General features: G+C 40.1%; 1 protein-coding gene across 2 annotated transcripts; it reads right to left on the reverse strand.

The window, feature by feature from the left end:
* Positions 1-909: 909 nt before the first annotated feature.
* LOC122663643 (DNA-directed RNA polymerases I and III subunit RPAC1-like) lies at positions 910-22,718 on the reverse strand. Of its 2 annotated transcripts, none has more exons than XM_043859248.1 (9): positions 22,521-22,718; positions 22,179-22,364; positions 20,619-20,748; positions 20,447-20,527; positions 20,162-20,361; positions 3,308-3,403; positions 3,105-3,198; positions 2,541-2,657; positions 910-1,277 (listed from the first exon to the last, which is right to left on the reverse strand). In XM_043859248.1, the coding sequence occupies exons 1-9, from the start codon at positions 22,713-22,715 to the stop codon at positions 1,174-1,176; spliced, it is 1,203 nt and encodes a 400-aa protein (XP_043715183.1). In that variant the 5' UTR covers positions 22,716-22,718; the 3' UTR covers positions 910-1,173. The 2 variants fall into 2 exon arrangements, with proteins under 2 accessions (XP_043715183.1, XP_043715184.1); XM_043859249.1 differs by having other exon boundaries at positions 22,179-22,360; positions 22,521-22,663.
* Positions 22,719-23,051: the final 333 nt, after the last annotated feature.

Below are 23,051 nucleotides of genomic sequence, written 5' to 3' on the forward strand. Positions count from 1 at the left end.
GATTACCAAACGTGCCTTTGCAGGCTGAGTTTCCATCTTGTTCACCCCAACACACAAATATAGGAACGATGATGATGAAGACGAGGTAGATGACGAAGAAGAAATCATGAACATACCTTAATGCCGGCCCTTGATCGTCAAGTGAATCGCCGCCGGGAGGGAGGAACCGAGGAAGATGAAGGCAGCAGAGGCTAGCGTCGAGCGTGGCTGATGAAGAGTGAAGATTGAAAATTGAAAAAGGAATATGGGATTAGGGTTTACTAGGTTATCTCTTATGGGCATTTTTGTATTTTCACTTATACTATTATATATTATTATTAATATATATGTTTATAACTAATACAGGGTCGGGTTGGGTCGGGCCGGGCCGGGTTAAGCCCGGGGTCTTATCCCGAACCCGACCCGACCCTGCCAAGGTCAGCCAAAAACTCAACCCTAACCCGCCCTTTGGGCTGATAGATCAGGGTCGGGTTCGGGCCAGCAGGGTATTATTGACAGCCCTACCCCCAGATAAATAATGAGAAAGATGATGGTAGTGGAATAATCGCACATCGGTTAGATTTGGGACCTTGGGTATCTTCATATACTAGTTGAACCCTCCATCTAATCGGTGTAAAACTTACTAATGATCTTACTACCCGCATTTCTCACATTGGGACAGCCAATTTTTCATCCACATTTATTCTACAGTGTTATTTGTGCCCTTACTGTCACTTTAACCTCATCTCAGCCCATAAATTCCATTCAGTCCTACACAAACATGTTTAATCAATTGGAAAGGTCTCGAGTACTCAAAAACCTTTTATCTCTAGCATATCATACAACATGGTCAAGTGCTTTTGATCCTAGGATGGAATCCAATAAATAGAGAGAGAGAGAGAGAATCCAAATCACAAACACAAGAGTCTTGTAAACCAAAACTGGCTAATTTTCATTCACATGTTCCTCAAATGCAAAAGTGACTTCTTCCCTGTATGAATAAGTTAAAGGGTTGATATAAAACATTCTTATATTTGCTTCTGCTCAAAGTTATTGAGATCTGTTGAAGATGAAGATATGAGACAATGGTAAACAATTAAATATTTCATTAAAAATCTGACCATTTCTGTCCCAGCCCCTGCTTTTCTGCATCTGATGAACAGCTTTGGTTTTGTTTTTTCGTCAATCAAATATTCACGAAAGTTCAGTAATCACACGCTCACACTTGTCTTCCAAGATCTTCACAACCTCAGTGAATAACACATCTGGTGGTAATGCCCCCGCTGATTCAATGGTAACTGGACAGAATTTTGTGAAGACATTAAGAAGCTTCAATTTTACAACAATCCAATAAACTTTCATAATATGACACGAGTTAGCATTCCGACAAAGCTTTAATCTAACAAAAACTGAGAGGAACTTGGTTCTTTATTAAAGTTGCAACCCAAATGTGTGCAAAGATTCTTCAATTTCCTTCCAACCTTATCGTGGGAGCTTAGATGAGTTTGGGAGAGGTTTGAATATCCAAAGATTTGTAAGTTCTTAAGCAAATTTGAAGTATTCTCCATTTACGACCATTCCAACCCACTTCCCCAATTTCAACTCAAAATTTGGTATGAAGGTATTTAACACTTCGATCATTTCCCCATAATTTCTATGAAATACTGCATTCTTTGTATTTCCCATGTGGTTTTATTTATAGGTCTAGAGAAAACCGAAATATTTCGCAAAATTTTGTCCATTGAAATGGCGTAGGCCAAAGGCAGGCGAAAGTGACAACAATGTATGACCTTCACTAAGGTTTTGATTGTTGGTAGACTATATTTCTTTTAGGTTTATTTAATTTTGTAACTTGTTCAGCTTCTCCCCTGTCCCCATTATCTTAGGCTGTATCAGAATAGAACAGAGACTATAGTCAACCAAATCCAATTCAAGTAAGCCAAAAGCCCACTAAGCCATTCAACATTGCAATCCCTAGATAGAATAACTTGCATCGCGTATCTTATAACAAGACTATATATAAATATTTTGCAAAACATTTCATTTTATATCTTCATGGCATGGTCAAGAAAGTTCCAGAAAGTGATATAGGGCATATCTTTTCTTTCTTCCTACAAGTCAAAACAAAGAAAATATCACGAGCAACTTGGACAGCACCTCAGACTCAGGTGTGATTTTGGACAGAGCCAGTTCCTCTTGGTCTCTAAAGAAATATGGAGGGACTGCCTTTTTGGAGGTTTCACAACCTCATGCTCTGTGAAACGCCCTTTCTCGACTCAAGGCAACACTAAATCACCATGCTACCAATACAAGGTTTCACGTAAGATTCAAACACGATGCATCTACCTTGTGCTGCCTGAGAGATAGGTGACCGACCAAATAGTTTAGACTGTCGCAGATGGGGGCACATACCAAGTAGCAAGTATCAGATAAAGGCACTAGTAGACTCTATGTTGTTCTGCAGGCAGCATCATCAGATGCTTATAAACAAGAAAAACAGATCACTGAAAAATGGAAAGATCTTCCTAGTTAATTGTTGACGCATACGCATCACTACTTACAGATGAAATGGTCTTTAACACGCCTTATTGCCACACGCTTCTCCCAATCTTCCCCTCTAATGCATTCCCTACACAGCGTGCAAGCTCGTGGTCGGGCTACAGTTGCCCTCTTCTTACCTGCTTGTCATCAAAATCATCAATCATATAGAAGGGAGCAATGGGAATGGTCTGGAGGGAGGGAAGGTTAAAACTATATACAACAGAAATCACATGGGAACAAGTGAAAGAGCAAGCTTCCCCAGAAACCATCAAATATGATTCACATGTTCTAGCATACTAAATATTTTTTACCATTAAAGAAATGGCCACCCTGCTATTAGCTACAGACGTCTATTTCAAAAAACAAAAAAAAAGAGTAGAATGATTGATGCAGTTGTCAAACCAATTCACGTGTTGGACACTACCTCTCCTAACATAGATCCACTCATTAACCCTGTAGGAGAGTAAGAAAGTGGCACCAACATGATTAAAAGCAATAGTTATTTGCATCATCAACAGATCAAATTAGTTCAACCCAAGAAAATATACAATGACTTTCATAATTGAAAAAACATGGTTCCTTACCCTTAGCAAGATCTTCAATGTCAAATACATTAACTGGGCATTTTTTTACAAGCTCTTCAGCTTTTTCATCTTCCACTTCTTGCAATAAAACAACCTACTTCAGAACAAACAAACTTGAACTCAATATCTTTCTACAGAACCTGAATGCTGCAGCTCTTAGATTGAGCACAAAAGTCAAGATATACTATTTATCTTTTTATTACCTCAGGAAGCATCCTATACCAAGCTGTGGAAACTGGGGACCACTTTGCATGAGTCTTACCAATCCCTTTAACAGCATGTGCTTCAAGTTCAATTTCCTGCAGAAAAAGGTAAAGTTAGATTATACCTAGGGACAAATTCCTATGTTCCCTTCATTACAGTATTTCCGAACAAGTTCCTGGATGATAAGCCTAAAGGTTATTTAATTGATGATATCGATATTGATGATAGTCACGATATCGATGATGACCTTGATTCGGAGCGGTCATGGACTGACCATAGAACCGTGTTCAATAAGTGGAACGCATTAGGTTGTGTTTGGTTGCGTAAATCAACAGAACGCAACTCTGTAGAATCTCAATTCTAAGTTAATAAAATCGTTTGGTTTCCTAATTCCAATGGATTATGTGAATTACATGATTCCAATTTTTACACTAAATTTGATCCATATCTGAGTTCACCTAAAGAGGTGAACTCAGATATGAATCATAAATTCTAAGCTTAGTATAAATAGCATCATCCAACTTTGAATCATAAGTTTGCTGCCCTAAATCGAAAAACGATCTGAAAATCGCGACCAAGCTTCTCCTCTACCTTCCTGTCGTCGTCTTCCTTGGCCTGAACGTTTATATCTGTAACCTCTGCGCTCTCTCTCTCACTCCCTCTCTGCTCTCTTTCACTTTGTCGACCCTGTTCTTCAGAGTTTACATCCCTTCCGTGGCTTCAACCTTAGAGTTGTTTTGATTAACAAAAAGCCTGGTTGAGCTTGGATGAGGCCTGCTACCAAGCTGCTGAAAAAGGTAACAATCTCTCTCTCTTTCTCTCTCCCTATCTTCATCGCTCTCGCTTTGCTCTCTCTCCTTCTCATCATCTCTCTGGCTTTCGCTTCTGAGTCTGATCGCAAGACAATGTTTCAGACTTTACCAACTCTACCTGAACCCTAATTATCTCTCTCTAAGGAAATTCGCTTCATGGGTCATGGATCTTTTTGTTTGATTTGGCATTTCCGCCCTTGCTTTTCCGTTACATTAGATCTGCAAACTCGTTTATGTGGAAATGCTTGAATTTCTGGGCATACTGTCTGTTGTTCGATTGGGTTCAGACGATCTTGAATTAGTGCTCTTTGTCAGGCTGGTTCAAGATTGCAGCTTGGGGACTAATATGAGGTCTTAGTCGGGGAATTGAACTCAGTGGTGTTGTTTGATTGGGGAATGGGGATCTATGGTTTGATTTCTTATGTTAGAAAGGGAGGTTTGTGGTTTTATTTCTTAGGTTGGAAAATTCATTGTGGATCCATTACAAAATGATAATTTGTTTGTGTTTGATGGCGTTGGATTCACTTTGTGGATTATTTCTCAGATCATTATCTGAATTTTATGTTGCTGATCGTATAATGAGGACTTTGTAGCTCGTAGGAATTTTGTATGGCTTACTTTGTTGCTTTGAACTAGATTCCTCTTTCTGAGTTATATATAATTTTTGTGTTATATGCTCAGTGCATTCTGAAAATTTGTTCATCTATTGATCACCTTTTTTTTTCTTTGAGGGGGGGGGGGGTGATGAAATGTTATCATTGGGAGGATAATGGCATACTCATGCATGGGATATCTAAACAAGAATCTCAACATTAAATTCCGTGATACAAATTGGTTATGTTTTCCTTGTTGTTCAACCATTTGAAAACCAAAGCCATTAGTTGATAAATTGCCATAATGAGTTAAACAGAATTTGATCCTTCCTCCTAACTCCTCCCTCCCCCCCCCCCCTCGCATGTCATTAAGGCAGTGCATTGAACCAAGAATTCTTTTTGTTCACTGTCATAATTGACTGAGTTGTCATTCATAGCCCAGTGTTCTTTCTTTTCCTCTTTCTAATCAGTAATTTATCTCTCTTACACAATGTAGGCATCTACTGTTGAACAAGTGTTTCTCTGCAAACAAGTGTGATGATATTTATCAGGCTGATATTCAATTTTTTCCACTTACACTATGTTGATTTGAACACTAGAGTTCTTTTACTATCCTTTTACATTATCTTGTCTGGGTAATTTACTATGTTAGTTCTTCAATAAGTAGATCTTCAAACAGAACAATATAGTACTAATTTGATTTGATCAAAACTTACTTCTAGGTTGTTGACATGCTTACTTCCTTGCTGTTGTACCTGTTTATTTAGAGATGATATGATATGGAAATTGAAGTTTTATCAAGAGTTTTTGAGCTATTGAACTCTGCACAATGGACTGGTATTGCATTCCAAGAATTTTAATACAAATAATGTGCTATCTCATTAATCCTTTCTGTATGTTATTCTTCTAACTCTTCTACTTCTCCTTGATTTTTGTTGTTGAAGGAAAGCTTTCTATTAATTAGGATGCAGTAGATGGGTTTTGTGGTTGTGGAGAGTTTTGGCTGAATATATTTAGGACAGTTTGTATTTGCATGTGATTTTGTCGTCCCGTTTATTTGGTTGGCAGCATCAATCCTTTGGTTCAACAAATTCTTAGGCATCCAATCAATTATCAGGAAAATAAGTTTGGATCCCTTGTGTCTCTATTTTATGGGGTTTGCAATGCCAAGGGATCTAAAATGATGTATTTGTATTGATCTGCCTCTCAACTATCAACTTTCAGTGGTTCCTGATTCATAAGATGTGTATATTGATGTTATTGGATCTCCTAAGGTGCTTTTGATTCCATTGGCTCACTTTTAGGTTGCGAAGTAATATGTTCTTTGGATTTCTAGCGAAGTAATATGTTCTTTGGATTTCTACATACTCCAACAAGCTCTATCTGAAAGCAAGTCAAATTGCTCACAAATCAGTTCACACCGCTCGCTATCCATTGCTGATTGTTATGTTGTAGTAGATGAACTTGCACTGGCATGATTGAAGCATGGTTATAGCATGGTTACGTAGGACCCTGTGGATATTTTGCTGCTGTTCTTGTTTATATTTATTTATAAACTTGATGGATATGAGGCATATTATGATTTTCTTTTAAGGTCAAAACCTAATTCATTAAGGACAAAGAGCAGGCACAGGCACAGGCACAGGCCCAGGCCAAGGCCAAGGCCAATTACATCATCTCTCACAAGAAGGGAACCAAAAAGGAAGGCCTAGTAAGGCCAATTACATCGGTTTATTGCCCACAAAATTACCCTCTCTAGTCTCTATAAGCTATGAGAATCTTCAATAAGAGTGCAAATTCTCCACAAGGAAGATGAGAATGTGGAGGAGAAGGTGCCTCTTAGGGCAGAACCAAATAGAAAATTAAATTAAATAAAAAGAATGATCAGGAGAAGGTGATGGTATTGAGTATGGCTGGGCAATTAGATAATAAGGAAGAACAGCAAAAAATAAATGATGTTGGATCTGTGGGTTGGCTTCAAATGTTTTTTTCGTTTTTGTTCAGTTGCTATATGTTTTTGTGACATGGTTTATGTAGGTAGGTGAGTCTTTAGCTCAAAAGGAAGAGCACCTGGGTTTGTTCCCAGGAGATGATGGTTCGACTCCATCACGACTCTCATGTAGCAGTAGCTTCTTATTTAATTTCTTACCTTGAAGTGAACTGATTTACCCATCAGAATAGGGGGAGGCTTGGGGGAATTTGAACTTTGGTTCTACTTAAATGAAAGCTATTGAGTCATACTGAGACATACCGTCATACCTGAGCACACACTCACCCCCACCCCTTGCTACCCCTACACCTGAACATAACACTGATACAGTCACCCTCACCCCTTGCTGCCCCTACACACTAGGAACCATTATATGGAGAGGAAGCAAAGGAGAAAATGAAGATTCCTTGCTAGTAAAACTATCAAGCATGAAATGCAAAACTTGGATTGATCCTAATACAAGGTCAACAAGGAATAGAGTCAGCCAAGTTCTACTACATTAACATTAAACATATAATTGACTCAGTCACCCATGTTACCAGGATACGGGTGTGTGTGTGTGTCAGAATCCAACACAAGCATGGGGTGTTGGACTCCACAAATTTGAAAAAATTAGGAATTGGGGACTGGAGGTGTGTAAACTTTTTAATATAAAATGTAAAGAACTTTTTCTCATAAAAATAATCTGAATTAGATAAACATGAATACTACAGAAATGTAAGGCAATTTTGTTTTCAATTTCATTTACAGGGAAAGAATATTCTAGAATAGAGGTTCTTAATTAGGGAACACACTTCTGGCTTTGGTCCTTAGGCTAAAGTACTTGGGTCGAATAAAAATTTCCAGTTAGGGTCCATACCCTTGGTTGTGAACCCAAGGATTCTGTTAGAACATCAGAATATTATAACCAAATTAGAGGAATCAAGGAAAGAAGAAGAAACTGAAGAGGAGAAGAGAGAAGATGCACGTGTTACGAGTGGTTTACGAAGGCCAAAAGAGGTCTCGGGATTAGCATCTGGCGCTAATCTCAGACGCTAATCCCGAGAATCTCAATTAGTCCTCTTTTGGTTAGTTTTTTCCTTATTTGCCCCCAACCCTCCTTTATATGTATTCTCTTTATTTCGTTGAGATAGTAATGTGATTCTAAGGGCTGTGCTGCAGCATTCTTCTTCCCTCTTCTTCTTCTCCTCTTCCTCTCTTCTCTTCTTCATTATTATTGCAGGTTACATGGTATCAGAGCTACTTTCCTAGGCCTGCACAAGTCCTTTTCCCCTCTTCTCTTTGTTTCTTTTCTTTTTCTTCACTTTTATCTTCTGCGATTTCTGATTAGCCTTCTTAGAGGTTCTCGAACCTAAGGAAGGGGATGATTTTTCACCCCTGCGTTTCTGTTATTGGTGTTTGTTGGTGTGTTATAGCAAACACCAACAAAATCAGTAACAGAAACAAGAACCAAGCAAAGAACACAAAGATATAACGTGGTTCACACACCAGTATGGTGTGCTACATCCACGGGTGAAGACGAAGATGATTCACTATGCAAATCGGAGAAAAATTACAATGGAAACTCTCAAGAACACCCAAATCGGTGCTGCTGCTGCTCTCTTTCAGAAACCCTAGAACGAAAAACCCCAAAATCTTCCTCTCTCTTTACAATAAAGCGGGTAAGGAACATAAATACTCCTCCATCGGATCCGGGTCGATCCATCGGGTTGGGTTGAACCGTACCGCGGGGGCTTCACCCCCTGCACCCCCAACGAAATCAGTGATGGGCTCCGGGGGCCCAAGCCCTCTGCTACCATCATAGATCTCAGAAAAAAAAAATTCCATTCAGGTCACCACCAAAAATGTCGAAACAGGTCCAAGAATTCGAGACATACATAACATGGTGGTTGTTGGATGAACATGAAGTAAATCTACTCTATCAAATTACAAGCAAATTTATTGGTTGTGTGTGATGGTGTTTATGATCGTTTGATGTTGCTTATGAGTGAGATTATGCTGATCTGATTTTTTCTTGGGTTGATTGTGGAAGAAAAGTGATTCGGTTGAGGTGATATTTTTTTTTCCTGTTCGGTTGCTGGTCTGAAATTTTTGCTTGGGAGGATAAGTCTTCTCGGTGGTGGTGCCAAACAGTTTGTGCTTTGGCCTCTTTTCTCATATCTGAATTTTTTATTTGTGATCTTGCTTGAACACTATTATGGGTGATGAACAAAAAAGTGCAGTGGTCACAGAGGTTGTGTCCTCTTCTGCCAATCGAATCACAGAAAAGAAGCTTGAAGGTATAACAAATTATCAGCAATGGAGAAAGATTGTGAACCTGGTTCTGACTGGTCGTGATCAACAAGCTCATTTGACAAGGACCAAGCCTGAGAATGACATAATATGGGCTACTGTTGATGCTCGAATTCATATTGAATTCAATGGAGAACAACATAGTTGACCTCGTTACCCACATCGATACAGTGAAAGAATTGTGGGATTATTTGGGGGTGTTATATTCTGGCCAAAATAACTTGTCACAGATTTTTGAACTCTCTCAAGAGTTCTATCATACTGAGAGGAAGGGACATTCTGTCAGGCAATACTTTGCTGATTACAAGAGAATGTATGAAGAATTGAACTCCCTTCTTCCTATCTCGGCTGATGTGAAACAGATGCAAAGTCCAAGGGAGCAATTGGCTGGCATGGGTTTCTTGGGAGGTCTTGGACAGGAGTTTGAATCAGTTTGGTCTCAAATCCTTGGAGATGCAACTGTTGCTGCGCTAACTGATACATTTGCTAGGGCACTTCGAGTATCCTGGGATGGCTCTAAGGAGCCTACACCTGCTGTTGAGAATTCTGCCCTGTTATCACAATCAGGGACTGGGAATTTTGCACGAGGAGATAGTGGCAATCATGGTGGAGGCCGTGGTCATGGTGGTGGCACCGGTGGCCGTGGCACAGGGAAAACCCAAAACCAGCAAGGTTTTGGTCAGTTTAGTACTTCTTCTGATGGCTTAGGGTTTGTTCGAACATGTCATCATTGCGGCCAGCTTGGACACATCCAGAGATTTTGTTGGAAACTTAATGGAAAATCTCCCCAACAACAATTTGCTAATTCAGCTACTAGCAGTGAGTCAGCCCCACAAACTCAACCATCTGAAAATAAGGTAGTGGTCATTACAGAGGAGGAATTTACCTGCTACAATCAGTTCCAGATGTCTCAGCCTACTTCTTCCACTGCTACTTTAGTCAAGACAGGAAATACCACTACATGTCTCTCCGCTACTTCTCATCCCTGGATTATTGATTCAGGGGCTTCCGATCATATGTTTGGGATGTCAGGTATATTTTCTTCTCTGTCCCCATCCTCTTCTAGTGCTACTTTGGTTGATGGGTCCTTAGTTAGAGTTAAAGGGGCTGGTATTGTTCAACCCAGTTCTTCGTTATCTCTATCCTCTGTTCTCTACCTTCCTAATTTTCCATTTAATCTTATGTCTGTTAGGAAATTAACTAAAACCTTTAACTGTTCTGTGACCTTTTATCCTGATTCATGTGTCTTCCAGGATCTTCCTATGAGGAGGACGATTGGTAGAGGACGGGAGTCAAAGGGGCTGTATTTATTGGATGGTTCTTCACCTGTGGCTTGCACCAGTGTTGCTTTCCCTCATCAGATTCATTGCCGGCTTGGTCATCCTTCTTTGGAGAGTCTTAAAAAATTAGTTCCTACTTTTAGTTCTTTATCTAGTCTGAAGTGTGAGTCTTGTCAGTTTGGGAAGCTCCATTGTGTGAGTTACCCACCTAGAGTCAATAAGCGTTCAACATTCCTTTCTCGTTAGTACACTCAGATGTTTGGGGTCCATGTCCTGTTACTTCTAAGCTTGGTTTCAGATATTTTGTTACATTTGTTGGGTCACATGGTTATATTTAATGAAAAACAGATCTGAATTATTCTCTATCTTTTGTGCATTTATCTCTGAAATCCAACCTCAATTTGGTGTGTGTGTGAAAATTTTGCGCAGTGATAATGCCAAAGAATATTTTTCTTCCTCTTTTTCTTCTTTTATGGTTCAACGTGGTATTATCCATCAGTCTTCCTGTTCTGACACACCACAACAAAATGGTGTGGCAGAAAGGAAGAATCATCATTTAATGGAAGTTACTCGTTCCTTGCTATTTGAGATGAAAGTTCCTAAAGTGTTTTGGGCTGATGTAGTGATGACATCTTGCTATCTTATTAACCACATGCCATCATCTGTTTTGAAGGGGGGTATTCCTCATACATTGTTAATTCCCAATGAGTCTTTATTTTCTTTGCCTCCACGAATTTTTGGGTGTGAGTGCTTCATTCGTGATCATCGGCCTGGGCTGTCCAAATTGGATCCTAAGGCCATTAAATGTTTCTTTCTTGGATATTCTCGTACCCAGAAGGGATATCGTTGTTATTCTCATCTGTTACGTAAATATTTTATTCCTTCTGATGTCCCTTTTTTGAGTCTACTCCATACCATACTGAACCAGTTGATGTGTCTAGCTTAGATGATACTTTTCCTGTGTGTATTATTCAGTCTTCTTTGCCACAGGGTCCATCCTCTTTGCCACAGGGTCCTGCTCCAGCTTCTCGGAATCATCCTCCCACTACTCATGTGTATGTCCGTCAACCCACGGTGGCTGCTGCCCCCTTGAACCGCAAGTGGTTGTTGCCACCCCTGAACCACCTGTAGCTGTTGCCCCTCCTGTTCTCACGGACTTTACCATGTCTTCTTCCGCTGCAGATCATACTGTAAGTACAACTCCCCTTCTTTCTATTATTTCTGATCTTGATCTACCTATTGCCCAGCGTAAAGGTACTCGGAGTTGTACTCAACACTCTATTTCTAATTTTGTTTCTTATTCTGGCTTGTCTACTGGTTTTCGTTCCTTTTTGTCTACTGTTAAAACTCATTTGCTTCCTAAGTCTTTATCTGAGGCATTATCTAGTGTTGGCTGGAGGACAGCTATGGATGAAGAATTATCGGCGTTGAGAGAGAATAACACGTGGGAACTTGTTTCTCTACCCCATGGTAAGACTGCTATTGGTTGTCGTTAGGTTTATGTTGTTAAAGTTAACCCCGATGGGTCTCTTGCTCGGTTGAAAGCAAGACTTGTGGCCAAGGGTTATGCTCAAGTGTATGGTGTTGACTACTTGGATACCTTCTCCCCAGTTGCCAAGCTTGCTTCTGTACGCATTTTGATATCCTTAGCTGCCTCTCATCATTGGCCCTTGTTTCAGCTAGATGTCAAAAATGCGTTTCTCCATGGCACTCTGCAGGAGGAGGTGTATATGGAGCTACCTCCTAGGTTTGTTGCTCAGGGGGAGTCTTCTGGTATGGTGTGTCGCTTGAAGAAATCATTGTATGAACTCAAACAGTCTCCTCGTGCTTGGTTTGGACGTTTCACGGAAGTGGTTCTTGAGTTTGGTCTATCTAGATGTGGGAGTGATCATTCCTTCTTCCACAGACAGTCAGGTGCAGGAAGGATTCTTCTGATAGTGTATGTAGATGATATTATTATTACTGGAGATGACTCATCTGGAATAAGGGAGTTGAAGTTACATCTCCAGTAGAAATTTTAGACCAAGGATTTAGGGAAGTTAAAGTATTTCTTGGGCATTGAAGTTGCTCAATCTCAGAAGGGCATTTTTCTCTCACAGCGAAAGTATGTGTTGGACTTACTCACTGAGACAGGTATGCTTGGATCCAAGCCGGTTGACTCTCCTATGGATCATAATGTGAAACTCACTGCTGAAGAGGGAGACATACTTGATGATTCAAAAAGATATACAAGGTTGGTGGGTAAGTTAAATTACTTAACAGTTACCCGACCTGATATTGCTTTTCCAATCAGCGTGGTGAGCCAGTTCCTTTCTTCTCCTCGGATCTCTCATTGGGATGCTGTTGTCAGGATTCTACAGTATCTCAAGAAAGCTCCAGGTAGAGGAATAGCATATCGGGATCATGGTCATGCTAAAATTGAAGGTTTTTCATATGCAGATTAGGCAGGGTCTCCAGTTGACAGGTGATCTACTACAAGATATTGTACGTTTGTTGGAGGAAATCTTGTGTCTTGAAAGAGCAAGAAGCAGACCGTCGTGGCCAGATCTAGCGCTGAGTCAAAATATAGGGCCATGGCACATTTGACATGTGAGCTGATGTGGATACAACAGTTATTATCTGAGTTGGGATTTGATCCTCCGATTCATATGCGGCTATGGTGCGAATGTGCGATAATCAAGCAGCTGTTCATATTGCTGTCAATCCCGTCTTTCATGAGAGGATGAAGCATATTGAGAAAGACAGTCATTGTGTTCGTGAGAAGATGCAAAGTGGCTTGATTTTTCCAAGTCATGTTCGAACTGGTGAACAATTAGTTGATGTGTTTACCAAACCTTTGGGTTGTGGGCGGATTGATTACATTTGTAACAAGCTGGGCATGATAAACATATATGCTCCAGCTTGAGGGGGAGTGTTAAGAGTGGGCCCAAAGAGGTCTGGTGCTAATCCCGAGAATCTCAATTAGTCCTCTTTTGGTTAGTTTTTTCCTTATTTGCCCCCAACCCTCCTTTATATGTATTCTCTTTATTTCGTTGAGATAGTAATGTGATTCTAAGGGCTGCGCTGCAGCATTCTTCTTCCCTCTTCTTCTTCTCCTCTTCTTCTCTTCTCTTTTTCATTATTATTGCAGGTTACAGCACGCAAGTCTCCAAGATGGGACAGAACCTGCGATAGAACTGTATGTTATATCGTAGGTCTGCCCCCTAATATATAAATAACTTTAATAAAATAAGGTTGGGACAATAATGCCCCTACATAAACCGAAACTACAAAAAGAACAACTAATAAGACTGAAATAAAGAGAAAAGACTAAACTGCCCCTGGAACTAATACTTTAACACTCCCCCTCAAGCTGGAGCATATATATCACCTATGCTCAACTTGTTACAACAAGAACGGACACTAGGGGCAAAAAGAGACTTGGTAAACACATTAGCTAGCTGATCGGACGAAGAAACAAATGGTGTCTCAACCAACTTCTTCAACACAGCACTACGAACGAAGTGACAATCCACTTCAATATGTTTGGTCCTCTCATGGAAGACCGGATTACTAGCAATATAGATGGCAGCTTGGTTGTCACAATACATCTTCATAGGAGTCGGTACCGGAAAACCCATCTCAAGAAGTAATGACCTAATCCACATTAGCTCAGCTGCAGTATGTGCCATAGCTCTATACTCAGCTTCAACACTAGACCTGGCAACCGTGGTCTGTTTCTTGCTTCGCCACGTAACTAGGTTCCTGCCAACAAAGGTACAATACCCTGTGGTAGAACGACGATCACCGGCTGAACCTGCCCAATCTGCATCAGAGTACACAGCTAACTCCATATGTCTATTGGGACGATAAATAAGCCCCTTTTCAGGAGCACCCTTCAAATATCGAAGAACCCAAATAGCTGCATCCCAATGAGACTTACAAGGAGATTGCATAAACTGATTGAGAACCCCAACAGCAAAGGATATGTCCAGTTTAGTGACAATCAAGTATATTAACTTCCTAATTAAGCTTCTATAGGAGTGAACCTCCTTACGAGTTTCCCGATCATCAATCCCAAACTTTTTATTAGGATCCATAGGAATATCCACTGGTTTGGCAGCAAGCATACCAGTTCAGTCAAGAGATCTAAAACATACTTTCTTTGAGACAGGCTGATTCCCTTTTTGCTTCTAATAACCTCAATCCCAAGAAAGTAACGAAGCTGGCCTAAGTCTTTGGTCTGAAAATACTATTGTAAGAAATCTTTTACCTCCTTAATGCCATCCTCATCATTTCCTGAGACAATGATGTCATCTACATAGACAACAAGAACAACCAATTCTCTCCTTGGCGACGAACAAACACTGAATGGTCAAAAAAGCACTGAGAAAAACCATAACTAGTCACAATCATGGTTTAAAGTATCGACCGATACGATACGATACGGACCGATACGTATCGGTATCGATCGATGCCGAAACGATACATACCGATACGTTTTTGTTTTTTTTTAAATGAACTGTCTCGAATTGTATCGAAATGAATCTACCGATACGGGTCAATACGATACGATACGACCGATACGTATCGCAACCATCGATACGTTCAGTAAAGGGTTCTGTGGGTGGTTTAATACGTATCGATACATATCGACCGATATGGCTCGATACATACCGATAAATTACCGATACATACCGATACCATTGATACATTCCATAAAAAAGCCATTTTCACTCACAGACTCTATATAACTCATAATCTAACGAAAAAATGAAGGAAAATCCTCAACCAAGAGTCTAAAATCTTGCATTTAATCTTGGTTTTTCACACTTTTAAACTAAAAAACGAATCAAGGAGTGCTACAACATCATCCTTGTATCATCCAATACTCTTCATCGCTATAGACGATTACATGTAAGAAACCTCATCTTTTATAACAATTTCAATTTAATGCACTTGTTTGGTTATACATTATTCATCATTTTAGGTTTTATGCATGACACTTATTATATATTGCTTATTTATATTGTTTTTTGTTCCAAAAGTGTATTTCTATGTGTATCTTGACCATTTCTATGCTTATTTGTATTGTTAGATACGTATCTCCGAAACGATACGATATGATACGTCTCTTAAAATCACCCGACTGATACGATACCCGATACCGATACTTTAAACCTTGGTCACAATAGCACTGAATTTCTCGAACCAGGCCCGAGGAGATTGTTTCAGCCTATAAATAACCTTGTGCAGCCTACACACATGCCCACCATTCTCTCCCTGAGCAACATACCCTGGAGGTTGCTCCATATAGACCTCTTCGAGTAAATCACCATAGAGGAAGGCATTTTTTATGTCAAGCTGAAATAAAGGCCAATCAAAGTTTACAGCCATAGAAATAAGAAGGCGAACTGAATTCAACCGTGCCACAAGAGAGAAAGTCTCAAAATAATCTACACCATAAGTATGGGTGTATCCTTTAACTACCAAGTGAGCCTTAAGCCGCTCAATAGAACCATCAAAGAAATACTTGATAGTATACACCCACCTACACTTCACCAGGTCTTTACCAGGAGGTAACTCCACCAACTCCCATGTATGGTGAGTCAATAAGGCATCCATTTCCACATCCATGGCTTTCTTCCAAGCAGGGATAGAAAGGGCTTCAGTGTAGGTGCGAGGAATGGTATAAGTGGATAGAGAGTGAGCAAAACTATGATAACAAGACGAAAGATGTGAAAGAGACACAAACTTGTCAATGGGATAAACAACCAAGGATTTTTGGGTACATGACCGCTTACCTTTACGAGCAGCAATTGGCAAGTCATCTGGTTCAGCTGGTAAGTCAGGAAGAGCAAGTAATGGAGGATCCACACCAGAGGTTGAGGATGGTACAAGAGGAGATGAAGATGGACCAGTAGTATCTGTACTGTGCTGCCCAATACGCCTCTTCAGCCGATACACCTGCTGTGGAGAGGTAGATAGAGGAACAACCACAGGGATGGAAGGAGGATCAGACACAGTCAAAGAATCATCCTACAAGGTGGGCTGATCAGAGAAGTAGGAGGTACCTTCAAAGAAGGTGACATCAGCACTAACAAACTGTCTCCGAGTAATTGGGTCATAACACCGGTACCCCTTCTAAATACGGGAGTAACCCAGAAAAACACATTTAGTTGACCTAGGATCTAACTTATCACCTGGTTGATGGAGATTATGAACAAAACACACACAGCCAAAAACCCGAGGAGGTAAGTTAAAATCGGTAAGTCAGGAAATAAAACAGAGAAGGGAGACTTATCGGCAAGCACAGAAGAAGGCATTCGGTTAATTAAGAAGCAAGCAGTAAGAACTGCATCACACCAAAAGTGTTTAGGCACGTGCATATGAAGCATCATAGCACGGGCGACCTCAAGTAAATGTCTATTTTTCCGTTCCGCTACCCCGTTTTGTTGAGGGGTATAGGAACAACTGGTTTGGTGAATCATGCCATTATCAACACAAAAAGAAGAAATTTCATTTTGAACAAATTCTAAGGCATTATCAAAACGAAATACTTGAATAGAGGCTTTAAATTGGGTTTTTACTTCATTGCAAAAATTGTGAAATACAAGTAAAAATTCGGAACGATCCTTTAAAAGATATAACCATGTAAATCTGGAATGGTTGTCCACAAAGGTGACAAAATACCGAAAACCATGTCTATTACTTGCACGACCAGGACCCCATACATCGGAATGCACCAACGAAAATAAAGAACTACGGGGCATAGTGCGAGATGGATAAGAAGCACGATGGTGTTTACCCAACTCGCAACCCTCATACTCTAACCTATCTAAAGACTTAAATTGTGGAAACAAAATTTGTAACCTAGACAAGGACAAATGTCCTAACCGACAATGCCATTGGAAGGGTGACTCTCCACCAACAGTAGTTGTAGCTGCAGAAGCACATCGGGCAGCATCATAAAGATAATATAGGCATCTTTCTCACACCCTCCACCAATCGTCTTCCTCATGTAAAGATCCTAAAAAAGACAGTGAGAAGGAAAAAATGTTACTGAACAATTCAGATTTTTTGTGAGCTGACTAACTGAAAGAAGGCTTAAGGGAAATTGAGGTACATGTAATACAGAAGAAAGAGAAAGGTTAGAGTTAAGGCAAACAGTACCATGCCCAACCACTGGTGTAGAAGAGCCATTGGCAAGGATAACAGGTGGAGTATGAGAATTAGATGAAATGGAACTGAAAATAGATGACTTACCAGTCATATGAGCGGAAGCCCCCGAATCAATGATCCAGGGAGTGGAAGTGGTGGAGAGAAAAGCAGGTGTACCTGCATGGGCCAATGTGGCAGCGGAAGTAAATGCCCCAGTAGTGGAAGTGGATGACTCAAGACTCTTTATGCGGCGCATTAGCTGATGAACCTCATCAAGAAGAGCGGTGGAAGATTTTGCCATGGCTGAACCTGATTTAGTGTCATTGGATGCAACCATGTTTGTACCTTCTTCAGGAGCTGCATAATTGGCCAAGTGTTGAGCCCATTCGGGTTTCCCATGCTTGGACCAGCAAGTATCAACAGTGTGATAGGATTTCCCACAATAAGAACATTGCCGGGCAGCTTTGTCAACATGGTGCCCACCAGATCCACGGCCTCTACTAGTAGTGAATGCTGAGTTTTCCTTGGGGATGGTGTCTGGTTTGGAGCTAGGAGAGACAATGCGCTGCAGCCTAGAATAAGTATCATTAAGAGTGGGAACCGAATCACCAGCAAGTAAGTGACCCTTCACAGCCTTCAGATTGGGATTCAATCCAGCCAAAAAATTTGAGACAAAGAATTCATTCCATTGGGCCTTCAATTTTTCAATATCAATGGTAAGGGGCTCAAACACATTCAATTCTTCAACAATCCCCTTAAAAACACTGTAGTACTCTTGAAGAGATTTATCAGACTGTTGGAACTGGAATAGCTTCTCATAAAGCTCATAAATATGGGTCATACTCTTCTCTTGGGAATGTCTCCTTCAAGTCATCCCACACTCCCTTAGCAATCGTGTGAAACATGACATTAGCTGCAATGTCGGGTTCCATGCTATTCCACAACCAAATCAGAATATTTGCATTCTCCTTCACCCAGGTGCTGTAATCCTTAGAATCTTGAGCTGGAGGGTCAGAAATAATGTAGCTAAGCTTGTCCTTAGCCATAATGTAGACTCGGACAGCTTGGGCCCACAATAGATAGTTAGAACTCCCCTTGAGTTTGATAGATGTTATCTGAACATGGACATTGTCTGTAGAACTCTTTGTATCAGCCATTTATAAGAGATGGATCTTTGAAGAAAAACAGTAAGGGCAGCAGTAACTGGTTCAGGATTTTTTTTCAAACACCTATAAGGCAGCAGTAGTAGATGATTCAAGGAGCAGCTAACACCACTAACTCCAGTATTGTAGAGGTCAAAATAGGAGCAGCAACTGACTCCAGAAGGTAGAAGAGGTTGAATTTCCAATTAGCAAGAAGAAACAACCAGCAGAATATAAGGTAAAATGGAAGAGACCAGCCAAGGGGAGATCAATATCAAATACCACCAACTTCAAATATGCAGCATAGGGATGAAAGTTGATATGCAATCAATTGCAATCACCAACTAGAAACCATAGCCTCACAACCTTGAATCAGCACAGCTCCAAAAACATCCATCCAAAGAAAGTCGATTTTGTCAGGGTTTTGCTAGAGATCGACTGTGGCAGTCCTTGGCTGTAGATGATTGAATCTTCAAATCAGTAAGCAGCATCAATGTAGATAGAGATAAAACACTCCATTAATATTGAGAGGAGTGATTTTAACTCATTGCAAAAGCAGCAGTAGGTGGCTGCACACCACAAAGGAAAATCGAGGAGGGATCAGCAGAAAATCGTGGGAGGGTCCTCTAATCTGATTATTATTGCTCTGATACCATGTTAGAACATCAGAATATTATAACCAGATTAGAGGAATCAAGGAAAGAAGAAGAAACAGAAGAGGAGAAGAGAGAAGATGCACGCAAGTCTCCAAGATGGGAGAGAACCTGCGATAGAACTGTATGTTATATCGCAGGTCTGCCCCCTAATATAAAAATAACTTTAAAAAAATAAAGTTGGGACAATAATGCCCCTACATAAACCGAAACTACAAAAAAAACAACTAATAAGACTGAAATAAAGATAAAAGACTAAACTGCCCCTAGAACTAATACTTTAACAGATTCTATATTACGTATGTAGTACCCAGCTTTAGCAATTTTAGAGAGAGGCAGAGGCAGTCAAAGAAGCTTCTCGGAGGTCGGAGATAGAGACGCTCAAACCAGTTATGCACCACTCCCTCCTCCTTCTTGTTCTTAGTCCTCTTTTTCCGTCTTCTTATTCTTCTGTTCCTACCTGGAATTTCCAGCCCCTCTGCTCCCTCTTCCTCTTCTTATTTTTCTTCCCCCTCTTCCTCCTCCTCCAGCAACTCTAGTCTTTGTCGCAGCTTTCTCTTTTCAAGAGAAAAGATGAGAGGACTCAACCCAGCCGAATCACTACCACACTGTAGTCAAATCCATGTCTATATATAGAAATGTGATTCCACAGGGAAGTTGCCAAAGATCTGTAACATTGCATCTAGCAATGATAACTAGGACATACCAATTGAAGCTGGTTCGACATGAAAACATCCCAAATCCTTGATTTTAGATATTATAGTTGGTTTTCTATTTATTTATGCCAATAAACAAGAATCCAAAGGAAGAATTTAAAGGGGCACAAACATAATTATTCAAATGCCTTTATACTGTAATGTCTTAGAGTAACAATCTGTTCAAGGTTCAAATGTAAACAACCTAGTTGTAGAAAAATAACCAATAGGAAGATGAAATAGACAACACAGTTACCTGGCCTGGCCCAAGCTTAGCGAGAATAATATCATTATGCTTAGGGGCAATTGGTTGGTCGGAATATTCTGGCAATGAGTCTTGGCTACAAGTGAATGATGTATAAGTTTTCGGTTTTGAAGCTGGATTTGATGCTGGGTTTTCAGATGCGACTGGAAATTCACTCCCATTGGGCAACCACTTAAGAGTATCTGTTTTCACTGCAAAATGCATCACACATTTACTAATTACCCCCAACACACACACACACGCAGAGAGAGCTTTAGAAAAAAAAATTAATTGTACCTGTAAGACGGGTATCACCCTTTTTACATGTAACATGAAGCTTGAATACTATTGTATTCTTTTCATTTGGAGTATCGTTCTCTACAAATTAATAGTTGCCAATAATTAGTAAGAAGGATGACAAGAGGTTAAAGAGACATGGTATTGTAACACATGGTGAATTCATCTAAACCTGACATATATTCGAACAGCCTTGGGTCGACCTTGATAGGAATGAGTCCCAACCTATGAGCTAGCACTTCATCTTGGATAATTGATGTATTATTAGCAATCAGGACCTTCTCGATAGCCATTGTGGGGAGCTGCATGCAATAGTAGTTGCCAATTTAAAACACACCAAATGAAAAGCCAACCCCATCAACAATTACAACAGAAAAGGTACAAACATAAAGAGAGCAGTGAATGCCAACTAACGAACATACTGTCGCAGTGTGATACTGTAACAATAAAAATGGATTTGAATATAAAATAAAAACAACCATGAGAGAGAGAGAGAGAGAGAGAGAACATAAAACATTTCCCTGCTGGACAAAGAAAAAGGCAACCCAATCAAGAATGGATGAGGTTTGGCAGTCAGATCATGGTTCAAGAACTCAGTGAAACCGAGACAAACCTTGGCACAAGTCAGGTTTCAACCAGTTTCGACCGAAAAAAACCAAGTTTTGACCAGCCTAGTTTCGACCAGTTTCAACAGCACGTGACATGTCGAGTTTTGCCAGAAAATACCAGGTTTCGACCTGGTTTCGGTCGAAACTTGGGAAATCTCGATTTCCTGGCTGGTTGAAACCAGCCTCGGCACCGAGATTTAGAACCTTGAGTCAGATCCTATACCCATTCAAGGTAGAAACAATTGCTTGCTTTATGGCTCACATGAACAATTGCATATATGATTTATCCATTCCCATCCATAGAAGAGATGACTACTAGGACCAATTTTCCAAACCTATCTAAGACCAAATTAATCACTGTAAGTTCGATACACATCACCAACACTTCAACCTTGACAAAAGCCCTACATAACTAGGCTTCCTGTTCATGAATTATTGAAATACATGGGATCACTGAAACTTTGTCGCAAGGACCTACTTTAAGATTTTTTACCATCTACTTTAGTTAAAAGAAGTTAGGCACTGGAAAAATGGTGTTTTCAAAATTTTACACCATACTGTTGGTGCACAATTAGAATGGAGCATGCAAATGAGCAGTCAGCCCAACTAATCCTTTTTGTTAAAGAAGTTACACACTAAATAATAAATTTTTTTGAAAATTTACCACCATGCGATTGGTGTATAGTTAGAATGGATGGTGCAAATTGGGTACCCAATTCATCTAATCCTTCTCCCAGCTAAATAGGGTTGGCCCTACGGATACTATTTTGCCATTTAATTTTGTTTCAATCTATATTCGTTAACAACCCAAAGCCCTCAATATCTTTCTCATCACTTTTTCTAAAGTCACTTTCAAACTAAACAGCAGCAAGTAACAGAAGAAATCCATTAAATGGCAAGTAACAGGATGAAGAAAAAAACATAAATCGAATCAAGATGAACGCCTATCGTTTAAAAAACTTCAATTTAAAAAACCAAATGTCTGAAGAATAGAATGGATAAAAAAAAGGGGGGTTAATCCAACACACATAGACAAGTCAATTCTCACTGCTATGGAGAACAAGGAAAATGTTAAAAATCTAAATGTAGTGAATGAGGATCGATGGACCTCATAAAAATCATACCTCTGCTATGAGGATCCTCCGAAACGCATTGGCGATGGCAGGATCGATACCAATCATATCGAATTCCATATCGTCCTCCGTCAGTCGAATCACTTCAACTTCGAACTTTTTGCAGAACTCATCCAACCGAGTACCATTATCAACTCCCATCATTGCATAGGCACCAGAGTATTGAACATTTTCTGTCTTCAAACATAAAGACACCCAAAACGTGAAAGAAAAAAAAGAAGGCAGTAGAAAACAATAACTTCGTGAAAAGGGATGGGGAAAATACTTCAATAGAGCATCCACAAGAATCCAAAAATGAAAACCGTACAACCATCATGAGTGGGGAAAACATACATGAGTTGGAGCATCAGCAGCACAGTGGACACGAGTCCGCTGAAGCTCGAGGTGCGGAGGGAGCTGCCCCTTGGGCAAATCAGGCAAGTCAAGAGCGGAAACCCTAGGCATGATCAACTCCTCTGCAAATTGAGCAAACTTCAGAGTTGTTGAGAGTTGAATGGGTTTTGCTTTAAGTGAAGAGTATGAGACCATAGGTAGTAAGTTCGGGAACGGCAATAATATGGGTACGGATACATTCAGCAATTAAACGGACTAAACGGAAATAATACTTTTAAAAATCCAGCGTAATAAAACATGTACGGCAATGATACGGTACATGTTTAATATGGTTGCTCTGTAAAAATCCGGGAGCAAAAAATACAGGCATATATTCACTATGCAACAGGCATGTACACCAAATATACACAATAAAATAAAGATAGAAGACCCGAGGCAGACATACATCAACCAATGTCAGCTATGATCTCTACTCTATCCTGCTGCAATTATTTGTTTATTATCTAAAGAGTTTGGTGAAAGTTTGTAACC

The sequence above is a fragment of the Telopea speciosissima genome, chromosome 6 (genome assembly GCF_018873765.1).
Source record: "Telopea speciosissima isolate NSW1024214 ecotype Mountain lineage chromosome 6, Tspe_v1, whole genome shotgun sequence".
NCBI lineage: Eukaryota > Viridiplantae > Streptophyta > Magnoliopsida > Proteales > Proteaceae > Telopea > Telopea speciosissima.